The sequence below is a fragment of the Gallus gallus genome, chromosome 2 (genome assembly GCF_016699485.2).
Source record: "Gallus gallus isolate bGalGal1 chromosome 2, bGalGal1.mat.broiler.GRCg7b, whole genome shotgun sequence".
Lineage (NCBI taxonomy): Eukaryota > Metazoa > Chordata > Aves > Galliformes > Phasianidae > Gallus > Gallus gallus.
The window spans coordinates 23564954-23589479 of NC_052533.1; the positions used below are offsets into that span (position 1 = coordinate 23564954).

General features: G+C 39.2%; 2 protein-coding genes across 25 annotated transcripts in view; one reads left to right on the forward strand and one right to left on the reverse strand.

Annotated features, from left to right (window-relative positions):
• SGCE (sarcoglycan epsilon) overlaps positions 1-15629 on the reverse strand; it is a 29159-nt gene extending 13530 nt beyond the window's left edge. For 7 of the 24 annotated variants that reach the window (XM_025148444.3, XM_015281930.4, XM_015281932.4 and 4 more), the window contains exons 1-5: positions 15506-15629; positions 9111-9215; positions 4827-4949; positions 2870-3027; positions 582-654 (exon numbers count right to left, since the gene is read on the reverse strand). In XM_025148444.3, the coding sequence (XP_025004212.2) occupies positions 582-654; positions 2870-3027; positions 4827-4949; positions 9111-9215; positions 15506-15617 (571 nt within the window). In that variant the 5' untranslated portion in view covers positions 15618-15629. The remainder of the gene's footprint in view (positions 1-581; positions 655-2869; positions 3028-4826; positions 4950-9110; positions 9216-15505) is intronic. The other 17 variants (XM_046930365.1, XM_046930343.1, XM_003640683.6 and 14 more) reach the window with 3 other exon arrangements.
• A 96-nt stretch (positions 15630-15725) lies between these two features.
• PPP1R9A (protein phosphatase 1 regulatory subunit 9A) overlaps positions 15726-24526 on the forward strand; it is a 174718-nt gene continuing 165917 nt past the window's right edge. Inside the window, exons 1-3 of the mRNA XM_046930244.1 lie at positions 15726-15821; positions 19567-19612; positions 19837-19956. The gene's annotated coding sequence lies outside the window, so the exon portion shown is untranslated. The remainder of the gene's footprint in view (positions 15822-19566; positions 19613-19836; positions 19957-24526) is intronic.

Here is a 24526-nt window from a genome sequence, read left to right on the forward strand (position 1 = left end):
TTCGAGATTGATAAGCCTTTCCAAAAATCTTGTATTTAAAGTAGTCCACTTTGAACCTAAAATGATTACAGTTGTTTAAATAACAATTAGTATCATTAGTTATTACTGAAGATGAGAATCGCGAGTAATTTATGAAGTTACTGTGAGATAGAAGAGGGGACTAGAGGAAAAGATTCTCAGCTCCTGAAACTTCATTAAATAAAGTTACATTCATGCTAACATTGGGATCAAAACAATTACCCTTGCTACCAGAAAATCTGAACACACAGTTTCAACTGCAGGATTGCTGTAGAAAGTCCTGCTGTGCTGAAACACTTTATATTATGAAATTTGTTCTTTCAAAAAAACATGAAATACTTAAAAATACCATGACATTGTTTTACCTGACAGAAATGACTTAGATAAAACTTAAAACATGAATCAAAAAAGAGGAAAACCTGTCTTATACCCCCTTTGTGTCCCTACATTTGGTTTGAAGTCCAGACAACTATACATTGTTCTTTACCTTAAAAGAACCGGTGTCCAAAAGATTCTTTTTGATTATTCAATTCAAACCTCAACACGCTACTTTCTGTACATACCTTCTGCTGACATTATATTAATGATCAAATTATGTCTTGCTGTCTCAAAAGTACGCCTGTTATATGCAGTGATCTAGAATAAAAAAGAAATGATTACAAAATGACAACGGAAATATGAAGACTGGGTAAAGGAAACAGTGAAAATGAGTAACTTAAAAATACTCATCTTTTAAATGTTTTGGGTTTTTTTTCCCTGTTTGATACAGTACTACCTTTAAGTCACGACACCAGAATTTTCTCTATCAGTCTATAGACAAATACAGCTATCTATGGGATATATTCAAATGTAATATATTTTGGTCCAGATAAAAGTTTTCTGCCATACACGTATATTCTTTCCTGTTACCTTTGATATAGAAAGATCCATAAGCAAGGATGGGTTTCTTCATTTTCCATTCCAACCCACACCCCCAGTACTGAGATCGACATTCACTGATGGCTCTTAGGGATCTAAACTAACTAGATATATGAATAAAAGATTATTGGGAGCCAAGCAATTGCAGTCTTTGGGAATGGGATTTAGTTTTAGCTCTAGTCCCAGTGAGTTTTTACTGCGTGAACGGATTCATAAGCATTGTAACACAAGTAGTTCTGAATAAATACTGGAAATTGTTATTGTAGAGGAACTGAAAATCAGTAGATAGATGCAACTCTCGTGCCTCTTATTTTTAGAAACATGGGTATTCATTATCTAATTACACAAGGATACCAATCTTGTATTTTAAATATATGGGGTGTCTGAAATGCTCACAAGCATCAAATACGAGTTCTCAATGGTTACTGCACGACTACTCTAAAACTGAACTACAATCATGTGCACATACATAACAAATACAGAATGAGGTTGGATACCACTGCTAATATTTTCTCTACTTTTTTTATTTCTTGAAAGGGGATAATTTTTTCATAAAATAAATAAAACAAACCTCTCTCTATAGATAGACAATCCGGTTCATTTTACTGCGAGAGGAGAGGTAGAGCAAATCTCTGGTTGTACAAAATCCACATATCAACAGGAATATAGCCATTTTCAGTCTGCACTTCAGCAATGGCTGTTGCTAGTCTGGACACCTGTGTACTTTTGGCTAGTAAAGCAGAAATGGTGGAAACTGCCTCTGTGCTCAGTATCCATTCAAATAAAACTGTATTAGCACAGATTTTAAAAGAGCTAATCTCCTTTGTTTTCCATTCTATGGCAGACTAAGCATGATGTCAGGCCCTTGAATTACGAAGTCTCGTCCAAATGATTTACCAACCTATGACATCACCTCAGACATTACGACATGGTGAAAGTTAAGATTCAGGCCAACAATATGTAACTGCTCCTCTCAGATTCTCAGACGGTAGAAGGAAGCTTTTCTATTAGAAGTAGAAAAAATGCAACCTGCCCTCATCTCGTAGTATGGAATTAATTCAAAAGCCACATGTAAACATAGGTCCACAATGAAGTAATATGTACGCTAGGTGAGACCAAGTTCACATATAGGCTTGTGCTCATTTGCGCAGCGTAGGCCTTGATTTAGACCCTAGAATGTAAAAGCACAAGCCATCTAAAAAGGACAATTTTAAATAATGGCTTCCTCTACAGAAAGCTAACTAGAGTCTGCAAGTACTTTCGCACATGATTAATTTTGCAGATGTGATTAGTCATGCTGAAATCAAAAGTGAATTAAGCACGAGTAAAATTATCTGCCATATAACTTAACTTTTAGAGTTGTCATTCTTGAGGATGACAACTCTATCAAACACAATTTAGAGAAAAAAATCTCATCAAAGGCTTAAGACAAAAGTACAGTTGAAGAAGCAAAATGGCTGAAGCAAGTTAATTAGCAGATTTTCCTTGACACTATGAACTGCATGGTGTCTCACTCATTCTGCTACGATATACATGACAAAGTATAGCCCTTTTTCCCTTTTAATTGCTGCTCAGTGAATAATTGATGCTTTTAAACATTTGGATAGTTGACTGTCAAAAATAAAGTAGGGGGTTCTGTCATCGCCACAACTATAAGAACCGAATTAGATACATGAGACTACTAATTAAAATCAAATCTGTCAATAAATACGAATAATGAACCAAAGAATATTTGATGAAAAATAATTTAATTTAAAAAAATTAAAACCTGTTTACTGATTGAACACAATATTTCCCAGTCTGGCCCATATTTAGGGTAAAACGCTGCAAAATTCAGAAGTCAAATATCTGAAGAAATACAGTCATTTATAAGCTGTTTCTGTTTTGTTTTCAAAAACTAAGAGGTAATACCGGTTGACAAACAAGAAAATACCTCAATGACAGTTGGTTTGCCCACATTTTCTACAGTTGGTGAACCATACAGCACTCCATCGCTGTATGGTGTCCTTTGTATATAGCGGAGCCATCCAGGTCGGTCAGGGTAACCCATTAAATTGGTATTAAATGTTATAGGATCATTGCTTATTTCACCTAGATAGGAAAAGCAATATTAGAATACTTATAACAAAACGTTATATGCATTGATTTTGATATTTCAATTGGAAAAATCCTATTCTGACTTCCAGCTATGTCTTCCAAACACATTCAAAGAGAGAAAAAAAATTGCTAATCTTTAATACATCAGAAATATTTGGTTTATTGCTCAACACTTGTTAGTATCAAGAAATTCATATCTAAAAAAATATAATCAGCTACAAAGATGACCGTTCTTGTACTTCCTAGACTTTCAGCTAGCTCTGAGCTACTGGGTCTCATTTTTCAGTTCCACCTAGGATCAAATCATCTAACTTCCCTACTGACAAAAGGACAAAGGTCTCAGTCCTTTAATTGTGTCCAGAGACACAATGTGCCTGGAAGGGATTAGCACAAAGTGCAGCTATGTAACCACTGATGCTTCAAAGCTTTTGTTATCTAGACATAAAAACCTTCAGCACAAACAGTCTGACAGTAGGTTTGTTTTTTTTAAGAGAATAAATTAATTCAAAAAGAGGAAGAGACCTGCCTGCAAAATGCATCCACAGATGGCTACAGTAGCCCATAGTCCATATGTAATCTCTGAGACTCCCTGAAACCAAACTGAAAGAGCAATTCTTGTGGTTCCTACTGGTACTCTTCCAAATTGCTGGTTTCAATCACTAACCCAGCACCAAGGTGCAATGCAACCTTCCTCTCAACTCCCTTGAAATGTCACAGTGATCTATTGCCATAGTAATAGAAGTTCCAGCATCACAAATGATTTGAGGAATAAAATCTCAAAAGCACTGGTGATACGTTCTGGTTTGCCACTGTCACATCAGTGGCACAGCACAGCCTTGCAAGTGGCAGATATAAATATAGGGACCATGCAAGCAGAGTAGGCTTTGGTCTTACAGCCAGTTTCTGATATGAACACAGTCTGTCTGCTGGTCAGAAATTTCAGACTATCTGAAATCAAACTAATGCTGCAGAATGGCACAGACTGTGGGGATTTGAAAGACAATCCATAACCAGTAAATGCCTAATCTTTTTCCCCTTTATTTATATATATACATAGAAATAGAGCATGTATTTGTACTATATTAAAAAAAATAAAAATAATAATATTTAAAAACCCTATGCATATATTAATTCCCTTTCGTTGATGTAGGACAAGATGTTCTCTTTTCCCCTCCTAAGCTTGTTTATTCATATCCTGCCCTGCCATTGATCAATCCTTTGGCTTTAACTTAGATGTGTGTCAAAACAACATACACAAGAAATAACAGCTCTCTTTACAAGCTAACTGCCTAATAACATTAAACTCTGCCTAAATATAGAACTCAGTTTGAATCCAAAAAAAGGTTTTGTTTTCAATGGAAAAAAAAAAATCATTGCATATTCTCATATTTATTTTCATCAAGGTTACTGTATACTTGAAAATGCCCCTTCGTCAGGCTCCTTCATACTACTTCTGGAAGACTGATCAAATAAAAGGCATTTTCATCAAATGATTATTTTATTACACTTCCACCAATTCATATTTCATGGGAAGGCAAAGAAAATGAATACTACTTAATCTCTGATATACAGTGTATGTTATTATGCCTTTTCAAATTAAGTACACTTTTTAGAACATGGGTACATGCATCATTTCACAATTGATGATAACAAAACAGAAAACATCTCAGTTGAAAAAAACCTATCCTTTGTACATTAAACGCTTCACTGCAACACATATTAAATATATTTGAATTTTTAAAACAATTTTCTCAACATTTTTACATAATATGGAAGATCTTAGGATCCCATACCAGGCTTTGGGTAAGGAGGAAATTCCCCCTTAAAGTACTCTCTCTCCAAAACATGAACAAAAAGAACTCCAGCAGAAGGGTATACATTCCGATCAGAGTGCACCTTAGACAGAATCGTGTACACTGAAAAGCAGAAGGAAAGATAAGAGACAGAAAAAAGCAAAAATGAGACATGCTCTAGATCATACCGCATGCGTTTCAATAGCAACGTGGGCATCTGGGAAAAGGAAAGCAACAAATATTAGAGACCTGTTAATAAGTTTTTTAAAAGGTTGCATGGATTTAAGAACAGAATGCAGAGCAAACTCTCTCTTTCCCCCACAAGAGCCCTTCCAAAGTTGCAATAAGCAAAACTGGCTGCATTAGGATTTTGTAAGTAGCACAACCTACTTATTTTTATTACAAGGAATAAAAAACGAGGGGAGCCCACTGTAATTTTTATAGTTGATTTATTTGCAATATTACATAAATAAAAGCACATTGAACAAGTGATATAATCACATTTCTTTAATGTTTTACAATACAAGTAAGGAATACAAGGAATTTACAGGAAACTTACCAATAAATGGCACAGACTCCTCACTAAACAAAAATGGCAGATTTTTCAGCTCTGGGGCATAAAGGAGCAAAGAATTCACTTCAGCTAAGGATTTATACAAGTCCTTACAGCTAGATTTTCTTGCACCAGTAGGGTTAAATATTCTACATATAAACATTTGTTTAGAGAGCTCATTGCTGGAGATGTTACGCTTGTATGGCAAAAGGCATCGGTAATTATGGGTCAGTCGGGTGACACCGACTGCAAATAAACAAACAAAAACCACCAAAGCCACATCTTACAGGATTCAAAACTAAAAAACTGAAGGATATTCATTTTAGAACAATATGCCATTTTTGTGTAATTACAAACTTGGATGATAAAAGTATATCTACTTAGATATATTTTAATGAACTAGAAATTACTCATTAAATGCATAAAATGCACTTGATTGGCAAGTTTCAATTTCAAGGATAGATGGAGAATACCGATCTAACAGATGTCTCACAGAATCTTAACAGGACTGACTCTAGGTCATATTACTATTCCATATTATTATTATTCAAGTCACTGATCTGCAAGAATCAATCACTGTGATAAATTTTGTACATTAAATGAGGATTGCACAAGGGGTAAATACAGATAAGCCACAGACACAGAGACACACAGTGCCTGCCTTGCTTGCTAATTGAAAGAAATTTCAGGAGAAGTTACATCTGGAGGCCATACAGTATGGCAAAAACGTATTATGGAAGAGTGATCCTCAAAGAGATCTTGGAGCTGTCGAAACAAACTCATAGGAACAAACTCATAGCTCCTAGTAGATGAAAGAGCTAATTTCAATGCTTGGATTAATGAGCAAGAAATACCAGAAGTTCATATCAAGCTCAATTTTCTAAACCTGCTAAAATTTCCTCAGACTCATCATTATACCAATCTTCTCATTTGAGATCCACTTAAAAGAAACACTACTAATTAGGAATTAATCACAGACATTCCACCCCTCGTACCACGTACTCCTTGTGGAATCTATCTCACCTAATTTTAGATGCCTACAGAAACAACATCCACCACTGAGTCAGACAGGCTCCTTTTATAGTCAGCAAAGAGAAACAGACGCTTCTGGGGGTTGATTAATTTGATTTCTCCTGTAAAAAGAGATGAATCATGTCCTGGATTCCTCACTGCTCTCTCTAGATCTCCACTCGGTACAGCCAAGAGGAGAGCAAACATCCGTACTGTAGAGATCTACGTTTAGTTGTGTACGTCCCAATCTTCTCAGACTGATATTAGGAATTAAATACTCTCAACCTCTCGATACACTGTTGATCAGATTCCACAGCTAGAAAATTTCCATTAAACATCAATGCCTCAGTAAGACACCATAAATAATGAATTCTCTTCTAAGGCTTGATGACAGGATCTTTTTACTGCTAGGAAGTGTTAGATGCCTAGCTTGAAGTAAGAACCAGCTATTTTCCTACTACTTTATACAAAACTGGTCGGAAAATTATCAGCCGTACTCACGATCCCTTGTTTATCTGTGTGATGATCTGCTCACTGGAGTTGTTCTTTCTCAGTTTTAGAAGTTTCTTTTGACACAGTACTGAATAGAATTGGCAGTAAGATTTTATCTTAAAGAAAATAATTAAATTAGACTTTGGAATTTAAATTTAGTTCATAACAATTTTTTGGTTAATAAACCAGTTATCGTGTTTTCAGTTATGTAGACTTAAGTACAAAGTTTTGATTTGCAAAATTAAAGTTAATGATCTCAAACACTTCTGCATTTGCTTCTGTGAATAAGCCATAAATAGAGCAAGAAAACTTTAAATGCCTTCAAAATACCTTCAAGAACAGCTGGAAGGGTGCATATGACATTAATGAGATTCTTCACAGCAGAAAAGCTGAGAAAAATACAGAGGTTGGTTGAAAATGTGTTAAATCTCTCTCTATATATATATCTGTTTTTCCAATTCTGGTTCTTGGACTCTGCAGTGAAGACCAGTTTCAAATAGGAAGAACAGAAAAAAACCAATGTATATCTTCTCCATAAATCATAGTTTTAGAAAGGAATAAGGTTAATAGAACCAGAAGCTATAGAATTTGCCAATCTAAACAGTCTTATTTTTTTTTATATCTGATAAGAAATCTATTGCCACCACTAAACACTTGCACATCCCTAGCAATGAGATATTCTCTCCTGCTACGGTAAACATACTACTAAGGATTTTCACTACGGTCACTGATATAGGCATGAAAACAATGCTTCTTTGAAGGAAAAAGAAATACATCTTACAATGACAGATACAGTGTAATGACACAACTCTGGAGGTTAAGAATCACAAAGTTCTTGCCCTCCTGGTCTGTCAGAAAAGGTCACCATTTTTTCCTCAGTGAACTTTCAGAATCAGAAGGGACCTGACATGTCTTCAGCTTACAACAGTAATCACAGCTTTCCAATAATGAAACACATGAAATGCTATTTTCTCCAGAGGCTTTTAAAACCCACAATTAATTTCATAAGATTGCCTGAGACTGAAGAGGAATGTGTTATCATCCTAAGTGATCCAGGGATGACGCTGAACACACAGAACAATCTCTAGATGCTTATCTCATACAGCAACTGCCAAGCACACATTGGCTGGGTAAATTCTGGGGATTCTGAAAGATTTCAATAAAACTGTAGAGGAGAAATCAAAATTTTTCACTACGTGGGATCACAACAGATCCCTAATAGGAAAAAAAATGATTAAAAGAAAAAGATAGTGCTAGCTTCCTCAACAGCATTGTTATTGTTGTTCTTCCTTGTTTCTCAAACCCCTCAAGGCCCCAGAGGCCTTTCCAAGATCTACACAGAAAGGCCAGAAGTTCTGAAGATGAGGAAAAAAAGAAAAAAAAAGTAGATAAATTGGGAACGGAAGGTTAGAAAATGTACATCATTTTCTCTGAACCACGTAGAGAAACTGCCTCAGCTGTCCTTCGTGTAGAGATCTTGAGCACGGGCACAGCCAGGAATTCAGCTAGGACTGTATCAGCCTCCAGTCCAGAAGCTGTTAACAGCCACACAGCAGAGCTCGTACATCAGATACAGGTGCCTGTAGCCCACAGAAATTTCAGACGATTCACCATGTTTGTTAGAGTCTGTCTATTGATGATTTTCAGGGATAAATAAAAAAATAACCACAGGCTTTCTCTGTAAATTTCATTGAGCTCTTTTCCCCATTGCCTTTTAGCAGAAATCCTAAAAATACCTTGATTTAGGGGCCAATTTAGACTGGCCACCTGGATGGGAAGTTAATGCAACAACATCAGGCCTTTCTCAACTAGTGCACCATGGCTACAGTCATTCTATGTACACTTTCACAAATGACAATAAAATAGTCTTTTTAGGTATGTATACAGGGATTCTTTTTAATTGTTTCAGAAAAGTTACTGTATTAAGCAAACTGCAGAGATATTTCCAAGCAAACAGCAGCAATAAGAAAATATGCAATATTAGGTGTACACACAGCAATTATTTCAAGCAAAGCTATAGCTGCAACAGGAAAAGTTGGGGAGAACTCACATAGACACACAGGTCTGCAAATGCTTAAAAGACTGAAGAAATGCAAAATCTTCCAAATTACTTACCTTGAAATAGCACCTTATTCCTAAAACAAGGACATGACTGAAAAAGCAAGAGTAATATTAAAAGCATATTTGACTGAACCAACACGGGGTTTAAATTTATGACCTAAACTCACCATTCTTCTCAGCAGCCTTTATTCTGCTGATAATATAACTGTTGGCTTGCTTAGTCTTCCAGTTAACTGTTCCATTACTGCCATCAGCAGAGCTTAACAAAAAAGCTTTTCAGAATAAAACAAATGCAAAAACAAAGAAAAAAAAAAGAAAAAAAAAATTAGTCAAATCAACAGACTTCCAGAAGTTAAATATCAGATGGGATCAGATGCCTTCTCAACCTGGTTTTGTATTTAGTCAGACCTTAGGAATCTCGGGTAAGAAAATGATGGCGTTTGACATGAATATTTATCTGTATACAATCTTATTCCCGATGATCACATTTTGACATTCATCCTCCCAATAAGTGCAGTAAGTGTGCACTAAATGCTTAAGCATCTGTAGACCCTCCTGCTGACATGATTATACTGGTAAGAAATACAATGAGGTACATACATATATTTGCACTGGTAAAATCTCATATACAGACAAAGACATGCTAAAAGTTACTTTTGCTAGCATAATATATTAGGACCAAAATAGGGAAAGTAACATAACCAAGAGCACAGCTTTGTTTATATGAAGATGCCAGCATGTGGGGCTGAACATCTCATCTTGCAGCATAACCAACAATCAATGCTGAGAAAAGAACCATCAAAAAGTAGTTTTCTTCATCCCATACAGCCAGAGAACTGCCTGAAATGTTTCAATCAGAACAGCTGAAGGCACAAGGTTTAAATGTGGTGAGGAGCAAAGCATAAAGGAGTGAAAGCAGCTGTAGAGCTTTTTTTTTTTTGTCAGCTGTAGAGCTCCGCTTCAGCTGTAGCAGAACCGCCTGAAGAAGCTCCTTCTTCACCTCCAGCTTTTTGTTCTTTTGTTCCCCTTCCTCTGTGATGAATGATGCATCAGCTGTTTGTATAGTTACATGCCAACTGAAAGTGCAGATAAAGGGAGCTGCAAGTGAGATGCTAGGAAGGGGAGAATGGCCGTAATAAATAGTGTTTCTCTTGACATACTTTGGGAATACAAACTGTAGCCAGAAGTTATTATCAGACCAACATCTTAACTTGCATATAAAAATAGCTGTGTCAGAAACAAGCAGCAGTCCTTTGTCTCAGATACATCTTTATTGACAAACATGCATTCTAAATATGCAGCTATCATTTATCATAGAAGCTTAAAAATTTGTGGAAACTTCTGCTGGCACAGCTACACTGGCCAGTCATTGCCTTACTGACACTGCGTTGGATTTAGGAGGTCAACAGACCTTCAAGCAGCAGTGTGGATACACAAACACTGAATCTATGAAAGTGGCTGAGACACTTCTTAATTAGTGTGTTTTCAGGTACATACCAATCCCAAGCAGAACAATTAGTGCCAGATTTGACTAATGAAGAATTAAATGGAGAAGAGTACTAATCACAATCAACAAGGGTTTAATGCATCTTTTCAAACTGATTATTTTGATGAGCCCACAGATTTGTCTGACAAAGACAGTAATACTGACGTGTTACCCCTGGATATGCTGCACATCACTCAGCACTTCAAGAAACCAAATGCAAAATCAGTTGGGCATCTTTAAGCATAATAACAATAATAATAAAAGACAGGTTCCAAGATGCATTTCTAACTAGAAGTGTTCACTGTTTTTGACTTGTCCACAAGTTTCCCATCTTTAGTAGTGGGTATCCTATGAGGCAGTCCATATGGGAGGCTGGAAAAGTATGTCTGTTAATCAGACACCACACCTTACAGTGTAATGTTTTAATATATATCACCATCTATTTGATTTTAAATGGCAGGTGTGAAATGGGACATACTGCCTATTCAACAGCTTTCATCATAAGGAACAGCCATCTCAAGCAAGAGAACTGGTCTGATGGATAATTCATTTGTTATATCAAATTCCTGTTATGTCTCACAATGCTCTGGCACTGGCCTTATGCTACTGGAATGTTTAAATATATTTATATGACCTGAATATATGTATGTACTGTTATAATCGACAGATAAAAGCAAAGGCAGGGAGTTTAATAAGTACTGGAAATCACAAGCCACTACACAGAACACTGATCTGGTAGGTTTAAGGTGATTGCTGATGTGCTCTTCAATAGCATAAGAAGCAAATTGCATACCCAGGAACAAAGAATGCATGCCATAATTACATTACAGAGCATGCAATTCAAGGATCCTGAACTCTGATGACAGAAACTAGGGAGATGTGGCAGGTAATGACAGAAGCTGGTTGAACAGAAGCTTTCAGTAGAGTGCTGCTTAGAAGAGCTAATACATAAACAAGTGCATCAAGGAGTAGCAGGGAGATTTTCTTGTTTTTGACACAGATACGATCACCGTTCAAATGCTGTGTTTGGTATTTACGGAGCCTTCACGCAGCACAGTGACAACATGAAGAAAGCTCAGGGAAGATCTGTGAATGTGATTAAAGGACAACAAAAGAGGCCTTACACTATAGAGTGCGGGGGTTCATACTCGTTTTTATCAAAGAGAAATTCTAGAGATAATGTGATCAGCTTTCTTCTCAGTGTGAGTACAATGTTAATGGTGCCAGGCTCTTCAGTTTGCTACGTGTTACCAGCTGCCAAGGCACACACAGGAGCAACTGACAGCTCTGTGCATGGGACTTGATCTACTGGGCCCTCCTTCTTTAATTATATTTGCATAGGTCTTACATGAAGGTTTTAAACATGAATATTTAACAGCAGAACATTAACCAGAGAAGATATCCCCAACAAGTTCTGCCCACATTACAATCCAAAGAGGGCCTGACCACCACAGACCAATTCACCCTCCCCACTGCTGCACTGCCCTCTTAACATTCGCCCACCAGTCTGAACTCCTCCCTGTCCTCCTTACTGCTTCCTTAGCAAGGATCTCTCCTCAATCTCTCCCACTACTAATGCAGCACACGGCTTCACCTCTCAAAACCCTGCATTTCCCCCCTCTCCCATAGTTCCATCCCTATAAACGTTCCTATAATTGTCTATGTTCAATAGGTAATGGTTATCTACCTGTTTCTGTTCCATCCATTCATGACTGTAACATCTGCACATCTCAAGATGTTGAGTTGAGATTCCTACCTCATTTCTTGGTTCTAACTTCCCATCTTCATGGCTTAGACAACCACTAAAAATAATCTACATTAAAAAGACATTTTGACTGTTTGTGTTTCAATTGTAACAACGTTTAGGCAGAGTCTCTACTATTTAGCTGGAGGGAAATGTCAAATGTAGCTACAATCATGAACTGGTGGACATGGAAAGTTGCCCTAGTTTTGCCAGTATTATTATTAGGTAATACGATTAAACAGTTACCAGAACTGAGTTCCTTCTTCACTACTAAGACAGCAATGTCATAGGATATTGGTTATTTAGCAATGAAAGCATGTTCATCCCAAGACATTATGTTAACTTATCAATATGTACTCCAGAAGAATCCAAAAGTAGTAGCAAACTATATATTCTTGTCTACTTCAGAAATTTGTTCTTCTCAGTTTGTTAACCTCTCTTCTAAAGAGAGGGTTTTCTCATGGTGACTAATGTCTGAAGTTCTGTAAGGAACACTTAACCAAGTATAAATACATCATGAACAAAAATAGGCCTTTCTTTACATGCTATAATTTACATCTAGAAGATAAATTCCTAACTTCTTGCAGTCTGGCTTTAGGATCTCTAAGTCATCTCCTAAACTGCACTACCCATAAATAATGACCTTCTGTAATGAAAAGCATACTAATGGAATGACTCTTCCCTTCTACAATTATTTATCCAAGCAAGTACTTCTTGACAGTAGATTTGATTTATAGATCTGCTCCAGACCAGTACAAAGACTTAACAGGCATCATCCTCACTAGCTGATACTCAGAGCCCTATATGAGGAAGAAATCTTCCCTTGTCCTTACGGTGCAGGGATTCACTCCCGTATCTTTGTTCCGATAGCCTGTGACTTCATAGTTCTTTTAAACAAACATTTTCTAGCAGCCCTGCTGAAGGAGGGGAATCCCAGCTCAATCTCAGCGACATAGCACGCGCACCAGTGCAAACCATCCCATAATGATCTTGGACAGTAAACAGATTACAGAGAACAGTTTTTGCTTGTGTGTGGACTAGTTCTCAGCCAGCTGACCCAATTCACTGGCACTGTACGAGTGATATAGTGCCCAGAAGGGAAGTACTGAAAAACACTAACCATGGAAGGGCAGGAAAGTATTTTCAGGCAGCCTCATGACAAATGAATGCGACTACATAATCACAGCTTTTGAAGTGAGAACTAATAAGCTCCTTCTTTATTTTGACCACCCTCATAGGGAAGGAGCAATAGGACTCAGTTGATCTACTGATCCATTACTGGCTCAGAACAGATTCCAGGATCACCATGGGCACAGACAACTAATCTTTCACTCGAGAAATAAAAAGTAACTGCAAAATGGCCGCCCTCATTCAACTAACTTTTTGATAACCACTCATTCTTTACAAGCAGAGCATGGGGACAATTCATTGGCCTGCCAAACTCTAGTATGACAGAGCACCTGTAGTTTTCTCATATAAACTTCTACCATGTCTTTTACTCTGACAGTAAAGAACAACTGTCTAATTTGTATTAGAAAAGCTTAACCTTAACTGTCACTTCCAAGAATGTCAAGACCCATTTTTCCTAGCACTGGAGATGATCATCAGCTACTGCTTGAGAGTCAGCTCCTTCAATCTAAGTGCAATACTTGGGATCAAATATGGGACACTGAAATCACCCTTTGAACTCTTAAAGTCTCTTGAAATCCCTGAATTTTGAGTTAACGTTCTGTGGGGGAGGGAAGAAGTCAAGACAGAGTGAACAACAACCTGGACTTATGGCAGCAAACCACCTCCTTCAAAAAGCTTCAAAATATGTATTTCATACATCTTCATCAAGCACAAAAAAACCACAAATCAACTTTCTTCTGTAGTCATGTGCTACAAAAGAAACGGGAAAACCTGAGCTCTGTTAGTAAAAGAGAGCTCAAATCTAAGCACGAGCTTCGTGGTTCTTCCCATGTTCAGCTTTTGTCTGTAAGGCGTATTTTTGCCCCTAAGCAGTGCTGCAGTACTACAGCATCTACTTAAGAACAGAAAAGGAAGGATTTTTATGCAGGGCTGTGGCTTTTCTTGGGGCAGCGATTCTGGTTGGACATTCTCTCACATTGTCATAGCTAAAAGGTCTCGTTCTGGGAAAGCTGGGAGATGGGTTCAGCTCGAGGGCTGACATTGGAGATCTATGATGAAAACAATGTTACTTTTTTTGCTTCAAGGGTGGGGGGGGCAATCTATTCTGCAGTTTGAACTTAAGAAAGCCTGAAGTGGAAAAGTCAACTCTAAAGATGTCCTCAAAACTTCTTCCTTTCCTGGAGAGCCTGCATTAAGCTCACAACTCAGGTTCCAGAAGCTCATCTCAGTAGAGCCTTTTTAGACTTAGTATCTTAGCTGACAGAGAGTTCACCTCAGGACTGCCATAGTTTTTCCCTGGTTGCTACGCCACAGCTGTGCTCTGTAGAGGGAGACAGGAGAGGCAGGACGAATTTCCACATTAGGAGAAAGCAGTATCTTGCAGTACCTTCTACCCATCAGATTTAGAGTTTGTTTTATCCTTGCACTGAACAGCTAACACTTGGGTGCTAACTGCATCTGTCATATCTCCAGTGCCTCACGACACACCTGCTGTCAGTACCCCATGACAAGTACGGTCACGCACGTAAGGTATTCAATGTTTATTCAAACGTTACTCAAGAAGATATTGAGCAAACCGTTGTCTTCCAGATGATACACCACTGACCCCTTACATCACAAAACAACCTGGAGAAATAAACTTAGATCTAGCAGCAGATTTTGCTGCTCTGGGGGTAGAGCAGAGCCCTGCCAGCGCTGCTGGCTGCGGGTGAGCACGAGCAGTTGGAAGTCTTTCACTCTGCAGAACCCTGCGGGTGCGACACCGGAGCATTACGTGATAGCCGTTATTTCCACGATTAGGGAGAGAAAGGAAAACCTCTGCAGCCCCAGTCCCGCCATAGCTGCACTAAGCGCTCGGGCTGGAAAATAGCTCCGAAGGGCGGGACGGGACGTGAAAGGCCGCTCTGTGCGCGGGGCAGGAGGGGGCCGAGCGCCGTCCCAGCCCGAGGAGGCAGCGGCGCCGCTCCCGGCACGGAGCCACCCGACAGCGCAGCGCCTCTGCGCCCGGGCCCGGCTCCGCTGCAGGCACCGCCAAGCCTCCCCCGGCCTCGGCAGCGGCAGGGCGGGCAGACCGCCCTCGGGGCGAACCTAACCGCGCCGACCCGCGGGGAAAGGAGACCTATAGAGCCGGAGCCGCCACGCAATCCTGCCGGGCCGGGGCCCGCGCCCACTCTCCGCGCTGAGCCGCCGCCGTGACCGACCTGTCAGCAGCAGCGTGGTCAGCGCGCCCCCGCCGCGCGGCCCGGGCCCCGCGCAGCACCGCATCGCCGCCCGCTCCTCCGCCTGCTGCTGCTGCCGCCACCGCCGCCGCATCCTCCGCCCGCCGCCGCCTCGCCCCGCGGCCGCAGCATCCTCCCGCCCCGCCCCGCCCGTCTCCAGGCAGCGCGGCGGCCCCGCGGGGCATGCCGGGAGGAGCCGCTCACCGCCCCCGGGCCCACCGCCATCTTGGGGGGTGGTGCAGTGCGGGGTCAACTGGGGGTGTGGGTGTAGTGCCAGCGAAGTCTTGCGTGTATTAAGGTTCCTATGGCAATTTTACTTGCAAGAACAGTGTGTTTTTTGTTTCTTAAAACGTTCAGCAGCTCCACCTCCACATAGCAGAGTGCCGAAGGGGGCAGTCAGGGAGGGACCCATTCCCGGGCTGTGGTGTGAGTGGGGTTCACTGCTCCCCAGTGCTGCTGTCTTACAGAGTGATGCCTTCAGGGAAGGATGCAGTCCGTTCGCCGCGTCAGGCCTGTTTATTCCGGGCTGCACAAGGGCTGTGTGTGCTTTCTGGAATAACTGCTGGTTCCTGGCTGCTGTTTGTGTTGCAGCGCAAAAGTAATGACAGTATTCACGCCTTTGTGGAAGCAAATGTTCCTGTGCAGGAGCTACATGCTTCAGCTTCCTATACTGCATATGCAGTGTAGTCCCTGTAGTGAAACTGCATAGAGAAGTAGAACGGTGGTTTTATGTATTATTTAGTAAGCTTGATTAACTTACTATTTAAACTTGCAATACCTTAGGGCAATGAGGCACAGGAGAGTAGATTTTTTTTTTTTGACATATCAAATGTTTTATAAACATTTTGCTGCAAATGTTAGCACAAGAGCCCCTTTTAAATAGGGACAAGATGGTTAGTCTTCCATTATCTATGCGAATAGCACTCCTTTGTTGTGCATAGAGAATTCTGATTTCATGGAATTCTGTAAGTCTAAATGTCTTTGCAGTAATAACAATATGCTCTTGAGGTTTGGTAAGGAGAGAAAATCTGGCTTACTCAAAATACATTTGGACCTACTGAGCACTTTAGAAGCAGAGGAATAAAAGACAAGTGTAGAAGACTTCACCCTGTCTGGTTTTAATGTTGCTACAGCTCCACATTTCCTATAATCCTTCTCGTGAAGGGAAGCCCTATATAGTTAGAGGCTCTTTGGTATTTGAAATTCTGCCTGACAGACGGTTGCAAAATGCTCTGGCATCCTAGTCAGCCAGCTCATTGTCCCAAATAAAGGGTTTTTGGTTCTTTTTCCAATGAGACTTTCTTTCACAATGTATTCGCATTTTTTATTTGACTACACATATTTATGAGCAGAAATTACACTCTTTCATTTAGCACTTTCTAAAAGTACTCTTCTGTTTCATGGCACTTTATATTCAAGTAGGCCTACTTCCACTCACCTGTTAATGTGATTTTGTATTCATTTCCCTATGGCATTGTACAAAGCCGCACAGGTGCAGCTGTGCCATAACCACATCAGATAGCAAGCTCATCCAACAGTAATCCTGTTGCTAGTAAAAGGTCTGATTTTTGTAAACACACTTGTGCTGTCATCAGCTTACTGATTACCATTTTCCTTCCAAGTCATATAACGTTGAGGTATTTTTTCTACTGATGCTATAAAACTGTCACCATCAAGGTTTTTCATGCAGGAGCCGCAGTTCATTGCTTTGCCAGACTGCACAGAAAGAAGACTGCATTTGTCTGAAATGTGTTTATGGGATGCACTTCCCAAGAAGTGGTTACATGCCATCAATCTGTAAGGAAATACAGCCAGAGCCTACCTTGGCCTGTTGCTTCCTTCACTGGAGCCCTTGGGTGTGGATGCTTTTGTAGATAATCTTTGTTAGTCATGTCTTGAGGCTGCCACTCCTAAGTGTAGAGCACAGACTTCCTTTGGCTTATCTGAGAAAATTTGGGTAATGCTGTACATGTTTTAAGAGTTCCATCCTTACTCGCATTCATAACATGAAGCGATGTGATCAAAACAACTTGCTTATGTCTGCCACCGATGACTTGATACTGGTGAGAAATACTCCCTCTGGAAGTATTTCTTTCTCCTTGTACCAAAATTGAAAGGCTGGCTGTTACAGAATTGAATGAAGAGGAATGCAGCGTTGGGACATTTTTGCAGAAATTGGTTCATCTTCCAAATATAGTGCATTTCTTTTGGAGAGTAGAAGAGCTGGCTTCTAACACTGTCTATGATACCTTTTAGCTAAAACTTTTAAATTCAAGAATACGAAGACCTCATTTTTTTAATGAATGCTGTAGTCAGAATTACTATTTCCCCATGCATTCTGCAGCTTTGATTCAAAGGTTTATTTTCTTCTTCAGGCCCAGCTGACAGTCAACTTCATGCAGAAAGAATGCAACCAAATCCATTTGCTTCTTTGTCTCTTCAAACATGGGTGCCTGTAGCTTGATCTTTATAGATGCTGAACACTTGCAAGTGCTCAGTGCTGCTGGAAATCAGCCCACCTAAGGAGGAAAAAATATAGTATACATATATATATATATTTTTTAAGGCAAAATCTTGTAGGGAAATTAGTAGTTATTATGTAAGACAATTAAGACTAACTACAATTCTTGTTCTTGTTCACCATTTCTGAGGAGCCTGAAACAACACCTTTCATTACTTTTCCAAGTACTCGTATTTCTTTCATACTTGTGTCTTTCTAGCAATGACTGGAAGCCTTTTGGCATATTAATGTGGCAATTTGTGATTGCAGTAAAGTGCTAATTGTTATGCAAAGTTTAATTACATTTGATATGCCAATATGATGCTAGAAACTATTTACAGCAGAAAAATCTTCAAAAATTAAGCTTTTAGGAGTTTTAATATTATGTGAAATGCACCCAACAGAATCCTATGAAAACAAAGCCCATTATTCAAAACTATCTTCCGAAGTTGAACAGAAATAGACTTTTGAGCTCTGTTTTTAGCTGGAATTTGGAACTCTGGTTTTCCTGGAATTTGAAATGAGTAAAAGGAGCACAAAAGACTGAATTATGTAATGTAATAGTTTTCACTAGAATTTGGCATCTGTCTTGGAAAATAGCATGTGTTTGGAGAAAGAACATTGCATATGCCCAAATATGGAACTGATAAACAAAGACAATAGTAAAAAAAAAAGGACTTGGAAGAGAACAGAAACACTCTCTAAGTTAAAACAACCCACAGGCGACTGAGTTTGCTGAACTAGCACTTGTAGAGCCTGCAGACCTGCATGCCAGTGACTTCTGCTTTTTTACAGAAATTACAGTTTCATGTGTCTGAATAGTTTTTGTGGCTTTTCAAACACTCTGCTCCACCTGAAATACTGATTCCCGTCAACAGCATAGAAGAACTGTCATTCTCTTTACAAGCACAGATGGCCCATGTTTGCCCACCTCTCTCTGTGCCGCAGGACAGCAGCAAGTGTGAAACAGTATTGAAATGTTGTTCTCACTGAGATTTCTATTTCAAACACAGCTGTGACTGGGTGCTCACTGATAGCTCATTATCTTAGTGTAAAAGAAAAAACTATGGGCCCTGATTTCTGCCCTGCAATTTTCCTCTGGTCAAAACTTTTAGGGAGTATATTGGTTCAAAGTATTAATAAGAGTGGGATAACGTAAAAATAGCTATACAGACAGTAAGTTTTATTTTTTCTCTCCTTGCTCTGTGTTGGTTATGTTTTGTAGAATGTAACAGAAAATAAGTACTAAATACGTATACTGGTATGTCATGGAGGAAAAAATAGTACAGAACCATTTTCTGAATTTATTAAAAGATCTGTAGTACTCAGACTAGTTGGTTACTTAGTCCAGCATTAAGTGCCTCGGTATTTTCCTCCTCTTTCTGTGAGCTCTGCTATTCTTAAACCTCCAGTTCTTAAATTTGGCTCAATTTCTTTTAAGTTCTGCACAGATAATTTAGTGTGATGACTAAATTAGTTAAAAACTCTGAAGTGATTCTTCATATTAAAGTCGTAAGTTATACTCAAAGTTTTCTTGTTTCAGCCTTCCTTGCATTTCACGTCAAGGCAAGCCTCCCACATCTGAGAAGGTAAGAGTGGGTGTCTCTTCAAAAGCATATGTGAAATACAATTATCAGAGTAAATGGCTGAAAAGTGAGAACTTCAAACTCCTGTTAATATATGGCTGCCTAAAGCTATGCAGCTTTTATGGATAATTTAACTAAGAGTCCTCTGTACTTCAGAGGTCCTGCTTGTGGGAATAATAGAATACTTATACTTTGAATTAACCTTTATTTGTGTTTATTTGTTTCAGCAGAGTATATGCCCTAGAGTGCAGCTGCGTGATGATACACTCCCTGGATGTACAGTTATCACAAAAGGAATTACGAGAGAAACAATGACTTAGATGAGCACAGTAGAAAATGCAAGCAGGGTGAGTGAGTAGATCCTCATCTCTGTCTCTTGCAACAGGATTTTTCTGATTTTTTTCATACATTTATCTCCAAACTGTCAAATTTACCAAATAACCTGAAGTACTGTGTCCAGTTCTGGGCTCCCCAGTTCAAGAAAGACAGGGAACTGCTGGAGAGAGTCCAGCTGAGGGCCACAATGATGATGAGGTGCCTGGAGCATCTGCCTTATGAGGAAAGGCTGAGACCTGGGACTGTTCAGCCTGGAGAAGAGGATACTGAGGAGGGATCTTATCAATGCTTATAAATATCTACAGGACAGGTGTCATGTGGATGGGGCTGGGCTCTTTTTGGTGGTACTCAGTGACAGGACAATGGGCAATGGGCACAAATTGGAGCACAGGAAGTTCCATACGAACACAAGGAAAAACTTCTTTGCTTTGTGGATGATTGAGCACTGGAACAGGCTGCCCAGAGAGGTTGTGACATCTCCTTCTCTGGAGATACTCAAAACCCACCTAGATGCTTTGCTGCATAACGTACTGTAGGGAATCTGCTTTAGCAAGGGGTTGGACTAAACTGATCTCCAGAGATCCCTTCTAACCCCATTAACTCTGTGATTCTATAATCTATTACACAGTTTAGTGGAAAGGATTGACATCATCCTAGAACCAGGATTTGTAACAGATGTAACTTAGCACCTCTGAAATGTGATCTGGACTTGATGTTGCATATTCTTTTTAAGGGCTTCATGTGCGTTGACATACATGAGATTGTGTATGCCGGTGAGCCGAAATCCTTTATTTTCTTCAATGCAATAAGTCAACACTTCTTCGGACGGGTAGTTCTCATGTTGAGATAGAGTCTGTGAACAAGCTGGGGGGTGGAGAACACCTGTCATGAATCTTGCAGGTTCCAAACCTTAGTGGTTTGGAATCTTCCAAACTCAGTGCTGTGTTGGCTAGAGTATGGAAATACAGGTCCAACTTCGTTATGAATTCTCAATCCAAAGATGTGGAAATAAGAGTAATGCTGAAAAGGGTATGGTTCTTCAAATTAGGAGAGTAAACACCCAGAGCTTAGGGCAGCGACTTTGAAGAAAGAAATTTAATCATACATCCCAGATGATGAATAGAGGAGTGTGTTGGATTTGTACCTGGAGTAAGTTCTTGCCAAGAGTGTGGGAGTTGCAGAAACACTCAAAGGAGCAGAGAAAATGCCTGTGACAGATGTGAGTGTTATGGGCAGATTTGAGAAAATGTTTTGATGAAAAATGGAATGTTTGTAGCCTGAAGGCATGACATTTGAAAGAGATGATAGGAAGAAGGGCCAAGGTTTTCAAGGAACAAAGAATAAGTTTTCTTTTTGTTCCAGAACAAGCTTTGCTTGGAGGAACAATGAAATACTTGTATATTTTCTATTAAATTACTGTCGCGTGCTTTCCAGTGTTTTTGCATGAGATATTACCTTACATGGATAGAGCCATATTGAACATGGAGGTTTAAGGCAAGCAGTTAAGAAAGACTAAACAAATAAAAAGCATGTCAGAGTATAATAATAGGGTTTGCAGCAATGACAATGTGAAGGCTGAAAGAGTGGAATGCAGCTGTAGTTCCAGGATTGTTGAATGTGATTCTGTCTAAACTGAGATCCAAAAGGCGTGCCTTATCTAAACATATCTGAACTAGCTTTGATTAGCATGAAGTTCAAATTAAATATCTTAGGCTAGTTTTGTATTTGGTATAGATATGTCTTCATGAAATGTATATTGACTGCAAGCAACAAACATTGAAATTTGGTCCCCTGAGAGTAAGTACCAAGGGAGACAGATGTGCTTATTTTAGAGGAGAAATGCAGCATATAAACAAGATTGTGTTAGGTGACTCTGTTGTTTAACTCCCATGTCTTCAAACATCAAGTGCTTATATCTTTATGCAAGTAAGTCATATTTTGTTTAGGAGAAGCTTATCTTGTATTGCAGTGTTGTGGTATTGTCTGACTAGCAAGGTAAATATCTCGCAGGTGCCAAATACGTTAGTTTAGGAAGTATCATGATTTATGAGGGAAAAAATGTAACATGAATAGCTGCTGGAATGTAGAGTTTCAGCTGGAGAAGTGGATGGCCAGGCAGGTGAAGGCATGTGATCAAAGTAACTGGAACTGTGGGAAGGAATGGCCTACATAGGTCTTGTCCTTCACAATACTCATTTACTTCAATAGGAATTGAGAACTGAGCACCCTGAAAAAGTAGATAATTTCGAATTTGAGAGTCCGGAGAGTTAAAGAATTAGGGCACTTTTTTTTCTCGGATATTCATGGTTCAAGATTTGTACTTATCAAATCTTGGGCAGGTTTGCTTTCTCTAGGTAAAGCTTCCATAGCTGCTGCTGATAAATCGTATGAACACTAGATTGGCTAACATAGACAAAATGGTATACTATCACATTATATATTATTGCTGCATACTGTAGTGAATGAGGGCATGACCATTGTGAACTGGGCATGCTGTCAGATCTAAGCCTGCTGTTGGAGAGAAGGAGAAGGAAGGAGTAGTATGTAATGTGTCTGATGAACTTCATATTCATTAGAATTTCATACAAATTTTGTTTTGCCAAACTTTTTTTTTTATAGCCATGTGTCTGGATCCAGTCCTCTCCTCTGCAAGTGTTGTTGGCTTGTTCTGCTTAAGGTCTGAAGGAGACTTGAAATGCATCTTCTCAGCTACTCAGGCAAAAGTATAAGAAGGGTGTTTCATTACTTTTCTGGGATTGTTCCTGTAATTGTCACACACACATAAGCTACAGCTTCCTAGTGAGCCATTGATTTTTGCCTCCATGCACATGCAGAAGTTGTGGATCATGTGAACTGATATTGTAATACATTGTCTTTCCGGATTTTTAATGCAAAAAGTAGAACGTTGTAAATTCTCACAACATCATCAGGTTAATAATATCTAACCACTAAGCTTCATTAGTACCTTACATTCCAGGTTTCACAAGAGTTGCCATGTAGCAGTGCAAAATGAGATCTATAACAGATTGCTCAGCTTTTGATAAGAATTCTTTTAAGCTTTTTCATATTGCTTTCTAATTGACTCTTGTTGCCTTTTAATTCAAAGTAACTTGCAAGAGATTGATAGTAAGCACAGCATTATTAAAGATTTTTAAGTCAAATTGTGATCTGTCATTTCCTTAGCTTTTGCACTGCTAGCAAATGGGAATTTAAAATGAGGTTGAGTTTCATTGTTTAGAAGTGATGTTCTGCTCTGTAAAAATCTTGATCTGCACCATTTGCACACACAAAGCATTGCATGCCAAACATAGACAATATATATAAAGCTTCTTGATTTAACCTTACTTTGTTTTAGTTAACATTCTGAATATTTAACGTTTTCACTGTAGAGTAAAACCTTCATTTCACACAGCACCTCTGAATTGCTTTGGAGATTTAAGTCTCTCCCATCTGGCTTCAATTTTTACTTTTAAATCTTTCCATTTCTGCTTTTCAAGTATTCAAACCTAAATCTTAATTTAGGCATCAAATTGTAAATCAGAAAAGTTTAAAATAACACTCCAATTTGTATGTATGGGGTTTTGTCCTTCTGCTTCTTCTTTAACTGTACAATGTTTCTGTAAGTACAGCCTGCATTCTTTGACATGTTCTGTTCCTGCAGAAATGACTTTGCTCTTTTGTGTACACATTTGCAAACACTCCAGAGCAATATTTAGACTTCTTTGTTCTAATGTGCACAAACTCTTGGGCTTTTTTTTTTTTTTCCCCACTAATCTTTGTTCATATGAAAGGAATGTCTTTGCTTTTGCTATGTGTTTCTCTGACTTGTGGTATGGTAATGTTGTCTACTGGAGGGAAGTCAACAGTGCAATAAAGCTTAATCTAGCTACATTCTAGAATGCGATGAATTCTTACAGTGTTTCTGAGTTTTTCTTCCGAGTTACTGGCTGAGTACCCAGCCCAGGGCAGGCAACAAAACCAGAGTGAGCATAATAGGAACCTCAGTGCAGAGTCTGAGCTGGACCACAGTGGCCACCCTCGGCATGCTGATGAGTCAGCTTTACCAATACGAGCATACCAGTAGTGTTTGAGCCTTCATAATTAATAGATCACAGGCAGAACTTGCTTGAGGGTGCCTCTCCCATAGGCAGAGGAGAGAAGCGGGAGCTGCTTGTTTTTCTGGTATAAAATGATTTGCAGACCACCCTCCACCACCTCAGCCTGTCTTTCCTGTCTGTGAATGACCATTGCCTCCAGGCCACTTCTAGGAGTTTGTTTTTTCTCTTTCCCTTGATTGTCCACTCCCCTCCTTCCTCTCTTGTAGGTGCTAACCAAGTTGTCTTGACACATCAACATTTCACTGGGGTCCCCCCAGCTTGTGCTATCGTCTTGAGAATAGAGAATGTCTGTTGTTTCTTCAATGACTATCAATGTGTCTGTCATTTCTCAGTTGAAAAAAGTACCACCCAGAAGCAGTACATGTTAGCAGAAGGTGATGATAAAGGAGAAAGAATGAATTAGGAGTCCTGACCATATTCCAAAATTGAGTTTTTAAACTTCTGTACAAGAATAGCATTTCCA